The sequence below is a fragment of the Ambystoma mexicanum genome, chromosome 1p (assembly GCF_040938575.1).
Source record: "Ambystoma mexicanum isolate Mex_15411 chromosome 1p, UKY_AmexF1_1, whole genome shotgun sequence".
NCBI lineage: Eukaryota > Metazoa > Chordata > Amphibia > Caudata > Ambystomatidae > Ambystoma > Ambystoma mexicanum.
In genome coordinates this window covers 1116035621-1116052842 of record NC_090921.1, presented here as the reverse complement: position 1 = coordinate 1116052842, position 17222 = coordinate 1116035621, and the positions used below count along the sequence as shown (strand labels likewise).

At 47.0% G+C, this 17222-nt stretch overlaps 1 protein-coding gene across 1 annotated transcript in view; it reads right to left on the bottom strand.

Annotated features, from left to right (window-relative positions):
• LOC138449245 (zinc finger protein ZFP2-like) overlaps nt 1-17222 on the bottom strand; it is a 381275-nt gene that overhangs the window by 283315 nt on the left and 80738 nt on the right. The window contains exon 3 of the mRNA XM_069604754.1: nt 3528-3638. Coding sequence (XP_069460855.1) covers nt 3528-3638 — 111 coding nt within the window. The remainder of the gene's footprint in view (nt 1-3527; nt 3639-17222) is intronic.

The window sequence follows — 17222 nt, the reverse complement described above, 5'->3', positions numbered from 1 at the left end:
GTGAGGCCTCTGCCAGAAAGGAAGATAGTAGTCGTGGGCTATGATCTCCAGAACCCACACATCTGAAGTAAAGGCACGCCATTCTACAAGATCTGCACCAGCCTTCACCCAACCGGTGAACCATGGGACATGGCCTCATGATTGAGCTGAAGCGACGTCAGCAGTGCGTGAGCGCAAAGAGGCAACTGCTCGAGCGGCCTTGGCACCTCGAGTACCCTGTTTTCCACCTCTGGTACTCCTATGTTGGCCCCTTTGACTTGCAGCTCCCCTCGATCTACCAAAGGTAGAGTAGTATCGAAAGGAACCTCCCCTCCATTGATGTCCCCTAGGACGAAAAGGCGGAGGTTGGCGGACTGCAGCGCTCAACGACTTCGCTGCAGCCTTTGAGGTCTGCAACCTCTCAAGGCTCTCGTCAGCCTTGCTGCCAAAAAGATGTTCACCATCAAAGGGCATGTTGAGAAGCCGGGCTTGTACATCAGGAGCAAACCCTGACTTCCGCAACCATGCAAATCTGTGCATCACGGTGCTCGCCGCCATGGACCGGCTGACACAGTCCAGACCCGATTGAACGGATTCACACATGGCATCCTTGCCATCCTGTACAAGGGCAAGAAAGCCATCCCATTCCTCCCCTTGGGGATTATGTTCAGCCGCCAACGAAACACAATTCCACAGAGTGTGAGTGAAACGTGCTAAGGCACACACAGAGTTGGCTGCTTTCAAAGCCATACCCCCTGAAGAAAAGACTTTCTTCGCCCAACCGTCAAAACGTTTGTCGTCCCTATCAGGAGGGATGGTAGGGTACAACGCCTGCTTTGCTGGGGCCGTAGCCGCCTGCAGCACCAAACTCTCCGGAGTAGGGTGCATGGACAAGTAGCCGGGGTCGCCACTGGCTGGGCGGTACTTTTTCGGCAACGACTTACCCACTGCCGGGAGACTCTCCGGAGCAGTCCAAGCCGCCACCACCCTTCTTTGCAAGGCCATATGGAATGGCAGTACCGGGTCAGTTGGTGGACCTTGGTCCAAGATATCCGTCAGGTCATCTTGCAGAAAATCCACTGGTGGCACAGACCACCCCAAGTACGAGGTCACCCTCGACATGAGCCGCCGCTATGAAGACTCAGCCTGCGTGCCAGGCTCAGGCCTACCTAACTCAACCTGCTGAGAGGTGTCCAGACCACTGGCGTCGTGCAAAGACTGACGCAGGTCTTCCATCTGGCTATGACCAGACAATAGGTCGTCAGGAACCTCATCAGGAACCAAACCTTCCTCAGACCCTTCCTCCACCTCAGAAATATAATTCATAGGTAGGAACAAATCCCTGGAAGAGGGCACAGAAAAAGGCTCAAATACAGGCCTCACTGACTTCGTCAAGGCCTTCCTCAGAGTTTCCACCGATGCACGGGGTTCCTCCGGTAAAGCCTCCACAAAAGGCGTTGAGGGTGTCGACAGAATCGGCGTCGAGCGTGGCGCCGATGGCTTCGACACAGGCCTCAAGGGCGGTGCCCGAGCGTGTCCTTCGACGGCCTCGGCGCCGATGACTTCCTCGGAGGCGGAACCTCGAGAGAGAGTCCCTCGACGGACATGGTGCCGATGGCATTGGCGTCTTCTTAGAAGACCTCACAGGTTCTGCTGGTCTCGAGGGCGTCGAGGACCGGGACCAGGAGCGGGCATGGCTAGAGCGATCCACCTTGCCCGATCGGGACCTCGACGGCTGCCGATGATCGCGCCGACCGCCCGAACCCGAAGGCGTGCGAGCGGTGGCCCTAGCACGTTCCCTGCCGGATTCCTTCGAAGGCGCGGACGGAACGGAGCTCTGCGATTGGAAAATCACCATCATCTACGTATGAAATGCATCCCATTCCGCAGGAGCGGAATGCTTGTTGGGACAAGCAACCTGCCGTCTGGTGTAGTCCTCGGACGAGGACGGGGAAGGCGACTGGTGATGGTGCTTCCGCGAGTGCCTCGAAGAGGCAGAGGGATGGCGGGAACCACTCTGGGACCGAGACCCCGCTGGACTTACGCCGACATCTCGGAGTGTCGCCCCTCGAATCGTCGGTCGAAAGCCCAGCGGATTTCGACTTTCAGGGTTTGGAAACCCTACCTACAGAAAGCTTCTTCTTCCGCTCCTGCAAGGCCTTCGATATTAACGACTGGCAATCGTCACAGTCATCGGTGGTGTGGTCCTCGCCTAGGCACCAGAGGCAGATGTCGTGTGGATCCGTAAGTGACATCTTGGAACCGCAGTCCTGACACTTCTTGAATCCCGACCGCAGGGTAGAAGAAGACGAAGACATGATATCGTCACACAACACCAAGTTCGAAGAACCGATAGAATCAGAAGAACCGAGGTGCGCCGATATCTCAGAAGCAAACACGTTCATGGAAAAAATGGAACTGAGGCTACGGGCGTCGTGGGTCCTCCTTATAACATCCGGTGACGTCGGCTCGATGGAGGCCCTTGAGGACAGCTTATCGACGTCATCGACGCAGGACGCAGACAATGTTCTGAAGCAGCACAGCTGTGGTGATTACCTGTCATAGATGTGGAATACGTCGGAGAAACCAATCCCCTCGAAAAGATGTTCTGAGCCACCACAAAATACTATCCAAGCTTGTGGGTGTGGAAGTGACAGTCAGCGCCGGGGGGAACTGTTGGCGCCGGCCTTCTTCCGACACCGAAGACTGCCATTGGCTTAGCTAGGCACATCGCTGATAGTGTGCTGTTACTCTCAAGCTTTTAGAGTAGCTCGCCGCAGTCAGAGCAGTCCCTTTTGCCTCGCACCCTTTGCAACCACCAGCTTCCAGCAGAAGCTGCACACTTCTGCGAGCTTCCAAGAGTTAACAGAGCTCATACAGGACATACACTCATACACTCACCAACCCAAGGCCGCAGCTCTGCCCCTCTTGGCTGGGGTGTTGTGACCAAACCTTTTTCTCCTGATCCTGGTCCCTGCACCTGGGCCACACTTGCATCCGCTCACCGGGGGCTCAACAGGAACTCACCAGGGACGCACTGGGGGTTCTTTAAAAAATACTGTTGTAATTACTGGATGCAGTGGAATTCACTAGCGCCTTGCTACTCGCTTCTACAGGTCCCAGCAAGTCTCTGTAAGGAGGGTTAGAGGAATACACCTCTTGGCGTCAAACCACACCATTCGGGAACCAGGAAATACAACGGCTGCTTCTGACAGCAGTTCAGTCAACCTCTCAAAATATTTCTAGGCCTTTTCTATTGGTAGATATACACATTCAGGGCACTGTGGAATGATCACACATTGCTGAGATATACAAGCACAAGGTATTTCAAACCCAAAGGTTCGGAGGGGGATGGACGAGGCCAGATTATCGTCTTGCATCAGTTGAATGTTTGTTGAAAGAAGGAATGAGTGTCTGCACGTGTTCCTGTGTATGTGTGCACAGGCATGTGCAGAAGTGTGAGTGTATGTCTTAGTGACTGGTGGATATGGCAGAAAGCAACCTTACTGATTGATCAGTGCTTCATAACTAATGCACCTTCCACTTACTTGCAGATGGACTGTTATGTCTTCTGTCATCAGAGTCCCCCTGGACCATGCAGCATTGGTCTTCTTTTCCTTTGACTCTTAATGAAAAGACTGAGCTGGCAATGACTGGACCTATTTTAAAAGTAAACGTAAAATAATGATTAATCTGCAGCTTCACGTACAATTAACAAGTATACCAGCAGTATTACCATAAGTAAAAAAAATGCATGAAAGTCAGAACACTGCCACATGCATCCTATGTAATGTCTGGAGCAACCAACAGTGAAACCACATTACAAACTGTGGGTTGGAAGTGCATTATCCCCTGGCACAATCCCTTACATTTTGACAAGAGAAACCAAGGGGCCATTTTACAAGCATATGTGTCCACATGCGAGGCCCAATTGCCTTGGCAAATGGATAACCATAATTCTGCAGCAGACATGATTCTCGAAAGTGAATCTGACAAGGGAAATGCCTCTATGCTGGCAAGTGTCTGGCACTAGAAGAAATTGTTGCATCAGAATGCTCTGTGGAAGCGAATTCTGCATCAATGAGCACCAGGTATGTCATTTGGGGATCGCCAGGGGTCGCAATAGCGAACCCTGCGATCTTCCTTGAGACCCCTATAGTAAATGTTTTTTTTTAAAATCATACATTAAATAAAAAAAAGAAAACGGAAGCTACAATGCTGAGGTCCGTGTCCCTCTAAGAGCCTGTGTCCCCCGATCTACATTTGAGGCTCCATATCTTCTCTTTCCACAGTAGATTATTGAAGCAATGGCGGTGCACACCATTCCAAGATGGTGGGCCCGCATGCAAGTGAGAAGGCGGGATAAGGCATACTGAACAATAGTCCAACGTCCGATGCCAGAAGTTAACCTCACTTTCAGTTCCCTCCGGTGTAATTCTGAAATAACCTGTGAAGCTGATCCTGAGTGCCATTGCGGCAAAAGGCTGACTGTGTGTCACTGTGGTGTGCCTGCCTGCCCCTTATGGCATTATTTGCATCTGTGAGGGAGCGTAAGATGGTGGCCAAGAGAACACCCGCCAGTGTAAGCTGCCCTCCGGTCCGGTTCTACCTTTGCCGGCTCCCAGTGGTGCAGGGGGTGAAGCAGCAACACTGGCTGGCCCAGACTGGTGTGTTTCCGAGTCCAACTCGGCAGGAGATGACACTGGTGCCGGAGCAGGAATAATCGGGCAAGGGATCACCCAGCACCACAACCACCTGGTCTCCGCAGCGGCAGGCCAATGCGTGTGGAAACAACAATGGTAAGCATTTTCTTGAATATGTGGTTTCCTGACTGCTGGGTGGCCACTGTAACTATCCCTAGCTGGAACCGTGTAGAGTTAGAACCCACAATGGTTCCAGAACTATTTACAAGAATGCCACAGTGTGGGTTTCCTCCCCTTCCTAAATGAAAGTTGCTTTAGAATCAGTCAGATTTAACAAATACAAAACTGGATGGGGCTGGCGATAACAAACTGAAGCTTCAGGTCATGGTAGGGCTACATTTGTTTCAGGTAATTAGGTGAGAGCGCATAGTTTCCATCAAGAACAGCACTGTCAGCTTCAAATATGAATGTCTTCTTTAAAACACATTTATTAACAGAAGTCAGATGAATCTAAGTGCTAAACCAAAGGTGTTAATTTTATACATTTTACAAGCGTTTAGGGTTCTGGATTTGAACCTATGACTGTACGTTGCTCACAGATATCTAAAGCTAGAGCCTAAATCACTGCATGCTCAATGGAAACACCACTTCTGCCCGACAGCCTTGCCTATAAGGCGGCATGTACCTTCGTCTTTCCTTAAGGATTCAGGAATACTGTTCTACAATGGAGCACCCTGGGTGTAAAGAAGGACAGAGTGAATTTTAAGCACACACATTTGAAACACAATAATCTAGCCAGTACGAATGCTCTGTGAACTGCATTTTAGAATAAGGAGGGGAATCTGTCGCTCCCTCCTGCAGCATATAACACATAATATCCTATGGGTGCAAAACCAAATTGTGCAATAAATAACTACACACTTAGACAATAATTACCCACAACTTTGCTTGGGGTTACAACTCTGCAACCTTCCCATTCTTATCAAATTAGAGTGTCAAAAATATGGGGAACCCCCCACCTCCCATATGAAGAAACCACATATTTTCACCTGGCACCAAGATAGTGGCACACCTTGAGAATGTTCCTAAGGGAAACCCCCTCCACTGGGTTGTAAACCAGTCCCAAGCAACCCTCTTGCCCATCCTCTGCTGCCTTCGCCACCCCTCACCACATCAGACTTGCCTATGGTGTATGTTCTTCATAGAAAGTCTCCACCGGAGGGGGCTCAGCTGGTACCACCACAGTGGCAGGGTTCACATTTCTTCCTCTGGCTGCCCGGAACCCCACTAACTGCCAGACAACACTGAACTATACTCCTCTAGAAGCTAGCAATTAGCCATTAAGTAATCATATCTAAATGCATGTACTCACCAAACTGCGTACAGGCCGTGACTAGCGTCCTGCCTCCTCCAATCATATTGTTCAGAAAAAACACCTTCAGTCTGCCACCCTGAATCCAGTGAATTGTGTCCAGTCCAGATTTGTGCTGGGTCACAATTGTTTGGTAGCTCCCCTGAAGAAGGAAGTCCTGGGGCCTCATTACGAGGTTGGAGGTAAGGGAAAAACAATGCCGGTAAAGGATTACCGGCATCGCTTACCGCTCCAGGCTATTACGACCCGCCAACCCACTATTAGCGGCACCGTAAATAACAGTGCCTCTAATAGCGGCCTGGGCGCGGGCATGCGACTCTTCATGGCGGCAATACCGGCATGGCATAAACAGGAGGACATCACAAGTCAGGCGGCCATGCAAATACCGGCATGAAGAAGGCCATAAAAGTGGATACCGACATGCCGGCAATACCGGCATCGCGAACCACCCGTAAACTGCCATGTGCAGTGTTCTCAACTGCCACAGGTCACACAATCAGCACAGGTGGAGGCAATGTAGACTGGGCCAGCACAAAAGGAGCACACCACACCCCTTCCCATACCCATTCCCACACCAAAATGATTCCAATACTAGTAGCAATACTGGGGCTGGAGGACATGCTTGCATTGCAACTCCAGCAACAACAACAACAACAGGCAGCAAAGAGGAGACGCAGGAGAAGGAGGGTGAGACAGGCAGAGCATGCCCCACCAGAGCAGGCAGTTGTACCACACAGGCAGCCCCCAAATCCTCTAATCAGAGCCAGTCCATTCAACCTAACCCCTGAGCAGATCCACACCCTGTACTGTCTGGACCGGGACACCATCACCACCATTGTGGACATGATACACAACGACATTGCCAGCCTCATAGACATCCGTCATCCCCCCTCTACTGAAGGTGTGGTCTGTGCTCCACTTCCTGGCCACAGGCACCTAACAGCACACAGTAGGGCAGATGCATGGCATATCACAACCATTATTCTCACGCATGCTGAACCAAGTGCTTGATGCCCTCCTGAAGCACACAAGTGACCACATTGCCCTACCATGGACTGCCCAGGAGATCTCCAACACCAATACTGGCTTCCATTCACTGGCAGCCATCCCAAGTTGCATCGGTGCCATCGACTGCACCCATGTGGAATTGGGTCCCACATGCCATGGAGGTAGTGTACCGCAACCGTAAGCTATACCACTCCATCAATGTGCAAATGGTATGTGACTCAAACAAGATCATCACACATTGTTGTGCCCGATTTCCCGGATCAACCCGTGATTCAATGGTCCTGCGGAACTCTACGATACCACGCTACATGGAGCGACATGCCGGACAACGTTCCTGGCTATTCGGTGAGTTGCATGGCAAGCACATGGCAGTGTGATGGGGGGAGATGCATACGTCACCTGGGTGAGATTGAGGGGGGAGGGGGGAGATGCATATGTCACCTGGGTGGTATCAGTTGAGAGACTCAACAATGCCCATACTGTAATACAGCGTGCCCCAAAGCAGCCCAGACTGAACCGGACACCTGACACCAATATGCAAGACGTAAGCTGCACAACAATGACAACAAGCTAGTACTGCAACCATACCATATCCATCCACATGTACACTGCACATCATCAGACCGTACCCTCTGCAACACAAAGCAGCAACATGCTGTCAGTATGCCCAATGCAAATGACCGCTGAACAGCATCACAACGGACAAGCGTCCATGAGTGCGTACAAAGGAATCACATGTAGACAATATACAGAATGTCACTGGCACACCACCACAGAAGTGCAGCATGCCAGCATGGGGACATCAAGCGTGGAATGGCAGATCATTAGGAGTCTGGTTCCAACGGTGACAGGAGCAAAGCATATGATTAAAGGCATGGTCTAGTAAAAAATGTTATTGTCCCTACGGGTCGGCCATGTTTTTTTAAGCCTAAGTGGCTCGATTTTAGAAAACTTTCCTATGGACCTTACCCGAGTTTTCGTCCATTAAACGCACGCGAAAACAGGCACTAGGGAGCTGCCATTTTGTGATAATCCTATCATTTCCCCCATCGCCCTGGCTGACCTGCTTTTGCGGCACTAAATCATATCCCCCACCCCTGAGCCTGTCATTAGCAGACTCGTACCACCCATTTCCCAACGCCAAAGCACGTCTTGTGTCAACATTCGCTGCGCTTCAGCTAATGACGTGTCGCCATGGAAATGGCAGGACGCCTCTTTCCTCAATAAGTATAAACAGACCGTTTCACAACATACAGCAGCAGATTTTCGATTCCATTCCTCTCTCTGTGTTACTTAGAGTGTGACTCGTTTCTGTGCTCTGGTCAGCTACCTTCGCCGCTTGTAGCCCGTGTGAACACCTGTACCATCTCGGTAAATTATTTTACTTTGTTTACCACACAATGGCTACAATAATGCCCTACATGTACGAGCCCGAGTATACCGAGGAGGAACTACTGGAAAGGGAAGAACACGAAAACGATGGGGATTCGGACGGCAGTTGGCAGGACGAATCAACAGATGAAGAGCCTGGGCCTAGTCGCATGGACGGCGTCTCCACCTGGTGCACATGCAATCGGTGCGAGCTAATGCCAACCGAGGAGGAGAACTGCTGCTGCCGAGAAAACTCGGGATGCCTGGCCTACATTTCGGAAGGCGAGCCACGACCGCAATGCATCACCGAGCTGCCAGACTTCAGGGCAGCCTGCCTCACACGGGCCGTGTTGAGAATAATGATGGTGCTTATGCATGAACTTCGCGCAACTGTTCGTCCTTGTAATCCGAGTAAAGAGTAAGTATACTCTGCTTGTCATGCCACTCCTATTTCATGTTCTTCTACTATATCCAAAATTACATCTACATATCATTGTAACGCATGTAAGTCGTTCAATAGTGTGCATTGTCTAGATAGCATTTGTCCGAGCAGAATGTCATTGACAACAAACGTTTATTAAACTTATCTTGGTCATTTAAAAACAGTTTGTTTCATTCCTTTTCACAGGTGGTACAGGCTGGTGGCCTATCGTTCCTTTACATGGTGGCTCCACGGGAGGCTTGGACACCGCGTTCGAAGAGTGATACCCGCCTGTGCCGTTCGTGCCATTAGAGAAACGTTCCCGAGTGACAGCGGTCAGTACAGGGGATTTTCTCTCGCTGTGCTGCAACCTGACTTGTATAATCTTTAAAGTCTTGTATTTTTGTGTCATGAAAATAAGATACAAAATAAAACACCACATATATTTTAACAACGGTTGTTTCGATCATTTAAATGAATCAAGTGTGTCTCCATTCAAGGATGGACCTCAGACATCTGTGCTCCGAATGGGGAAGGTCTGGTCGCTGTGAAGCAGGGTGGTCACTATCTATCTAAGCTAACATAACATATTCTCGATAATGCATGCACTAAATAACACTTGTTCAAAGTCTTTCAGTAGGTTATGTCTCTATAAAATTCACACATATATCTATACTAACAATTACCATTGGATTATACAGGCCTTAGGGTCTTGACCACTATAATACACCGGTTGAAGTGTGGGTCTGTGCTCACAAGAATCTCCGGTATGTGGCATTTGTTATTGATAAGCAACGATATACTATCAAAGGCGGTTCGCACCAGTGGATGAGCGCTGGCATGGGGGGCTGTCAGGGCGCGAAAGGCCAAGGTGCCAAACTGCATGTACACTTCAAAAGGTATCCCACGCCAAGGGGCCATCGGTCACATGGCCTCCTCAGACCCTGTGTCTCCAGCCAGGCCTCCCATTGAAGCAGGCCGCCCCCCTGCAATCCACATAAGTGTGTCTCCATTCAGCAGTCTTCCTGTGCCTTATCTGCACGCCCCAGGCCCATCCATCCCACCCCCCTCTATCAAAGGCAGTTCACACCCGGGGATGAGCGCTGGCATGGGGGGCTGTGACGGGCGCAAACGGCCAAGGTGCCAAACAGCATGTACACTTCAAAAGGTATCCCACGCCCAGGGGCCATCGCTCACATGGTCTCCTCAGACCCCGTGTCTCCAGCCAGGCCTCCCCTTCAAGCAGGCCGCCCCCCTAAGACCACGACATACATACGTCATTCATTCACAAACACACCCCTGTTTCTAATACTTTATAAACCACTTGATATTTCTCATGAGAACATCTTTGTGCTTTGCAAGTCAACTCCTGAACGTGTTACCTGGCAACCACTGAGATCTACACTAATCTGCTCATCGTCGTGCTATCCGTGAACTTCTGTGACCGCTTAGAGCAAACCCATCAGTGTGCTACCTGTGGCCACCCACCTATTCTCCTGCAACATACTGCTCTTCTTGCTGAATCCAACTGTTTGTTGGTCTTGGTAAGGCCATTTGTCCTAGTCATATTTCGCATATTTTTAAATTTCTATCTATTTGCGAGTAGAGTACACAATAGTGCTATGTTCACTGGTCTCATTGCTATTGACTTGAGTTTCCATTGCTATGCTATCAATAGATCTATTTATTTTCATCTGTGTCTATTGTCATCGAATTGCATCCTTCGGGGGTCCAGTCTATAATGTAAGCATGTTTCCTTCTCGTGCAAGACAGAACATCCAAGGGACGAGTCACATGTTCAGATTTTAGTCACATCGTTTATACATTTCTGCAACTTATGCAAATACTAAGCCGCACATAATGAACTGGTATAGTTCCTGCGACCAAAACAAACCTTGCATTGATCATTGTATGATTCATTTACTTCTGTATCAAATCTTTATTCATGAAGATTGTATAATAATGTCGATATTTACTTTTCAGATTTATCAACAATGCCTGCCTGTTCGATTAGCGGTTGCCCTTCGAAGACCCATGCGAAATCTGAAGGCACTACAATGCATGTATTCCCGAAAACTGTTGATCGAATAAGAGAATGGGTCAGACATTGCGGATATCCACTGGATGAGCTGGAAAGTAGAGTCCAACAAGTCTTACAGGACAAGAGGGGTGATCGATACCGCATCTGCAGCTGGCACCTTTCCTTGGACATGTACACAACATCTTGGGTAACAAAGAAGAATAAACGGCGAACGACACGGAAATTGCTCGAAAACACTATTCCCACTCTATTCGTCCACATTCCGCCACCGGTGGTTCAAGTGTCCGGATTTAGCTTTATGCCTTGCGGTAGTGTGTAGGTAGCCGAATGGATTAATTGATATTGTAGGTGTTCTATCCCTTGTAATAATTTCGATATTGATATGAGTGTATAGTTTTTTGAATAATGACATTTATCAATATATTGTTTTTCGATTTCATAACCCACAAACGCAATGTATATATATGGGAACAGGGAACTGTGCTGTATTGAGTATTTTTCAAGTATTCTGTCGCCTTACATGGCTATTTTTAATATTGGCATTTCATTATCAATCATTAATTTACCTTTACAACTTCTTGACTATCCCTTGAATCTGAAGCAAGAACATTCTACATCCTTGACGTGGTCGCAGTTATCAACCACTTCTAGCGCGTATCAGGTAATCTTACTAGGCTAATCCGCTACAGACTTGTTTTATGCATGTCAAGTAATAGTTTTAATTTATCGTGTAATTATTTTACCAAATGTTTGGTTAGTGCTTTCCAATTGATATACACCTTAGTTATCGTCCACTGGTGTTTGTTTTCAGTTATAATTAGTGTTATCCATACTAATGCAAGTACTGTCTTTCAGGGAGATGCTGAAGCGTCCACCACATCTACAACATTTCTAGATGTTCTTCACCAGCAGGAGGTATGGATGCTGACAGCTCCATCGAGTGTCATCATCAGAGCTGGAATTCTTGTCGTTTGATTGTTCTACACAATGTTTCATTCGTGGTTAGCCGTTGATATGTACCTGTGTTGTCGACCCCAGGTGTGTGTTATGTTTTCACTATTGTAATCCTCACTAATGCAAGTACTATGTTTCAGGCAGTTGATGGAGCGTCAACCCCTGCACTTGATGCAGAGCCTGACATTCAAGTAATTCCAGGGGAAGTGGAAGCGGGACCAGGCGTATACGAATCGGCGCAACAGCTTTCGGAAGTGCGCACTACATTTGCAACATCCATAGATATTCTTCAGCAGTACGAGGTATGGATACTGACAGCTCCATCATGCGTAATCATATAACGCAATTCCATTTGCTATACTTTCTTCCCTATTAACGCAAGTGCTGTGTTTCAGGGAGACGACAAAGCTTCCACTACAATCACAACATCCAATTTAGATGATGCAGATGTAAATAAATCGGAGAAATAAGTGGATGAAATGTGATCATATTTAGATTTTCCTTGATTCTTTTGGACAATCCATCATTTGTGGTTATCTCTTTATATGTACCTGTGCGTTCGACCCCAAGTGTGTGTTATGTTTCCAATATTGAAAACCATACTAATCCAAGTACTGTGTTTCAGGGAGACGACAGGGCTTCCACTACAATCACAACATCTCATTTAGATGATGCAGATGTAAAGGAATCGGAGAAATAAGTCGATGAAATGTGATCATATTTAGATTTTCCTTGATTCTTTTGGACAATGCATCATTTGTGGTTATCTCTTTATATGTACCTGTGCCGTCGACCCCAAGTGTGTGTTATGTTTCCAATATTGAAAAGCATACTAATGCAAGTACTGTGTTTCAGGGAGATGCAGATGCCTCCTCTCCAATACAACCATTCATGGCAGCCCATGCAGAGCCAGAGGTATGGATACTGACAGCTCCATCGAAATAGATCATCACTGGTCGAATACTTGTCGTTTGATTGTTGCACACAATGTTTAAATTGTGTTTGGCTATTGAGATGTACCCGTGTGTTCGTCCTCACGTGTGTTTTATGCTAACAATATTTTGATACATAGTAATGAAAGTAGACGATGGAGCCTCATTCCGTGCTGTCTATGCGGAAACAGAAAATATAGTCGTTGCAGCGCAAGAGGAAGGGATGACATGCGGAAACGAATCGGAGCTACAGCGTGCAGATGTTGAAGGTCGAGTCAAAAAAGTTGCAAAGAAAAAACCCCAAAAAAAGGTTAGTTACAAACAGTTCATAACTTTAAAAAAATGTTTGTGCTGGGGACTATTTTATGTTTTTTTCCAGTCAATTGGACTACACTTTATCTTGTGTTTAAACTGAACATCCCTTTTCCAATCTCTCCTCCAGTTACCCGTGGGTGTCAGAACTATACATACACAGACAGTGAAGCGCATGAGAGATGTTGCTTGCCAGACCATGTACACTATGGAAGAACTATTAATTGAGGCGAGGCGTCTTCAGGCTCGAGATGCTCATGTCCAATGGCCAGAACATGAATTAACTGTGTTTGGAGACTACAGCAAAGTTGCATTGGACCATAGCTACAGTGCGACCGCACCACCACAAGAAGATGTTATTGAATGTATTGAAGATAGCTCTGAAGTAGTTGCAGATCAATTCACACAATCTACACCCGCCAAAAATTTGCCACCCAAAAACCTGTCGACATTGTTGTGTTCTCCCATCAATGTTGAAGTAATAGATGTCGAAATGACAGAGAATGAACCAGCCGCAGCATCCATAGACGCATCAGAACTTGATATCAGCGATATTACTTTCCAATGTGCTGAAATCTCCACAACGTCACAGGCAGAAAAAACGTTGACGCAGGATGACAGTCTAATGAAAGAGAGCAAATACATTGTATTCGACAGTTGTTTGATGGAAATTATAAGTATGCTGAAATGTGTGCATTCCATTAGAGGGAAAGTATGTGGGAAGCCATTGATTAATGTGACTCGTCAAATAAAAGGCAGTAACGTCAAAATAAATGCCGCCTGTAGATTAAATCATAGGTTCTCATGGTCTGCACAACCGATGCTGGGGAAACTGCCAGCAGGCAATCTACTTTGTGCAGCTGCATTACCTTTTAGTGGCTCCAGTTTTAGAAAGTTAGAGGCTTTCTTTCAGTTTGTGGGACCCCATTTCATTTCTAAAGCGCTGTACTACATATGCCAACGTGATTATCTGTTTCCGGCCATTAGTGATGCTTGGAAAATTGAACAATTGTCTCTAGCAAGTACATTCAAAGGCAAACGATTCAGGCTAGCCGGCGATGGACAGTGCGACAGCCCTGGATTTCTGCCAAGTACTGCACCTACCACTTTCAGGACATGGATAGTAAGAAAATTGTGAGTTCGGTGGTCATGCAGGTAACACAATGTACATCGTCAGTGGCCATGGAGAAACTAGGATTTATAAAATCAGTGCAATATCTACAATCAAGGGGAATGCACATCGACCTCATAGCCACGGACAGACATGTTTCAATTGCCCAGACAATGAGAGAGCAGTTCTCACATATTAATCATCAATTTGACCTATAAATAAATCAATCAGTAAGAAAATCTCGGCTGCAGGAAAAAAAAAAGGTTTTGAAAGTATTTTGCAGTGATCCCATTCTATCACCAACCATCTTTGGTGGAGCTCAAAAACTTGTGAAGGGTCAGTGGAAATACTACTTGAAAAATGGCGGTCACTGATGCACCACTGTACCAACGTTCACCGCTGGACAGCAAATCAACATTTCCACCAATCTGAACATGGCCCTTTGTCCCCAGAGGAGGCACTGAAGAAGAAGTGGTTGATTCCATCTTCACCGACACACAAAGCCATTGAGAAGATTGTTTTCGACAAAAATCTATCAAGAGATTTGAGAGGACTGACAGAATTCTGTCACACAGGAGATTTGGAGGTGTTCCACAATATGTGCCTAAAGTACAGGCCAATGCAAGCGCATTTTAGCTTTCGGGGCATGAAACATCGCACTCTACTAGCGGTCTTGGCCCATAACAGCAATGTCGGACGTGAACAATCTAGGACTAGGGGTAAAGTAAGGATGCCTCGCTACACTAAGGTGTTTTCAAAACGAAGTAAGCAATGGGTGATCAATCCAGTCTATGATGAAATGCAGTTCGACTTTGTGAAAGGCCTTATTGTTGCTGTGTTAGAGAAGCACAGATATGGAATTTTGGACATTTCTGTGCAGAGCAGTGATCCATTGCCACCGAACATTGCGACTGTGCCATGCCCACCCGAAGCACAGCTGGTTGTGAAGTACAAATCCCGGTTTAAATAATTGCAATACGATTGTCTTTTTGTAAATAAATGTTATTGTACAGTGTACCTGTAACCCTAACCCCTACCTTCACCATCATGGGTGGCGAACAAGCTGGGTGTCATCTTTGAATTCTCTCTATTCACCTCATATATGTGTATGTATATATTTTTCTCATGTCTCATCTCATGTAAATGTAAATGCTGCGCACTGTTTACGGAGGGGAGGCTTGCGTATTGCAAATAATAAAACAAACAAAAAAACAATAAATCTCACTTTTAACTCAACTCCTGTGGTACTTTATACTTTCCCTGACCTTCCGCCAAAAATTAAATGTCTCAATTTGGGCTGCAAAGCTCGCAGACAACGGGGACAAAATTGGGGCACTTAGAACGCGCCAAGCGGGCCGTGGCATTTGGGAGAGAAGCCAGTTCGCATTTGCACATTGAGGCGCACTACATAGACGGATTCTAAACTTCAAGTTCACACAGATGCCTATACTACGTGATGTTGCAAATAAAGAATGCGAAGGACAGCGGCTTTGATTTTCAACTCGCGCCCATATGAGGCCCACAAGTCGCACTAGAAGTATAAGGGTCTATTGTTTTTTTACCTTGAGACAGGGACCATGCCGAAAGAACTACATTTGAAGGGGGTGCGCAATAACGTAAGAGACGATAAGGCAGAAAATTCAGAAACTAGACCGAGTTTCATTTTAGTTCAGTATACGAAAAATCGTTGTCAAGAGCACGGTCTGTTTTACAGACTGCATTACGAAGAGACACAATGGAAATTTCAAATATAATGTAAGTAAATCTTTACACGCTTTTATACCGGAATGAAGATTTAATGAATGGATGCATGAATAAATGAATGAATGAAGAGCTAGGAAAAGCAAGGTAAACGTGTTCGTAGTGGGCACATGGGCATGCAGGTCCACTGGTCTCACCGATCTCGGTCCTTGGCCCAGCCACTTTTCCCTGCACTGCCTACCTGCACTACGGGACTGTCTCTGTATCTTTCAGCCCCTTCTCCCGGCATTTACCTTGCACTTGCCACCAGCTGGCCCTATTATTTAATTTGTATTCAACTAACCATGTACAGCACTTTTACCCCCCGTCCCCCTTCCCCATGCGCGATCAGAAAGACACCTGGCCTAGTAGGATCGTTGTCTGTCAGCCCTTGTTCCCCACCTGCCTCGTCGCGCCTTGAAACACTTGAGTATAGGCACGTTACAAATGCCATATCATGTATCATATCATTCCTCACGCATGTAGACTAACTGTCATTTATCATTGTGTGTTGGCCTCGATTTATTTCGTTACTTTTCGCATTGATTTTAGAGCCGAACATACTCCATTGAACTATCCTTGCAAGCAAACAGTTTCTCATCGGCTGTAATAAATAAAATGAGTAATATTAATGAAGATCAGCTGGCGAGACTAATTATAATTTTTTGTTTTCATAACAGGTATTTGCTCCCCTTCTGCTACTGCCATCGGTTTGAGACACCAGCAGATGGCTTTTACAGTAGACAGCTTTGTGTGAACAACTGGAGCACACTGACAATTTTATGGGACGATCGCCAAGGGCCCACATGCCCTTACGCTGTACTAGTGGCTAGAAGCAACATATCAACCTTTACGATGGACTGGTGCCTAGTTGATGGGACAGCCTTGCGGTTCACCGTGCTTCCAAAGTGCTTCTTTTAACGAAAACAACACCCTGTGTACCATGGCGGATACAGATAAAAGAAAATAAATGGCTTTCGGAGTTCATATGGCAATTGCTGAATATTCTCTAAACATTTAATGTCAAATAAATGTACTTTACCAAATGTACCGTGTTGCTGTTTGATTTTAAAGTACAGTTTCATATTCCGAATTGTGGCGCGCTGTGTTGTGAGATAGTCTGTGTTGGTTTCCGGGTTCTGTGTGGAGTCGCGTAGAAGACGACTGGGCGCGTTTGCCTACGCAGCACAGTAACGTCACGGAGAGAGGCGGGGAATATGAATGTTTGGATAATGTCAGGCTCAGGGGCGGGGGAATTGATTTAGTGCCGCAGAAGCAGGTCAGCCAGGGCGATGCGGCAAGTGATAGGATTATCACAAAATGGCGGCGCCCTGGTGT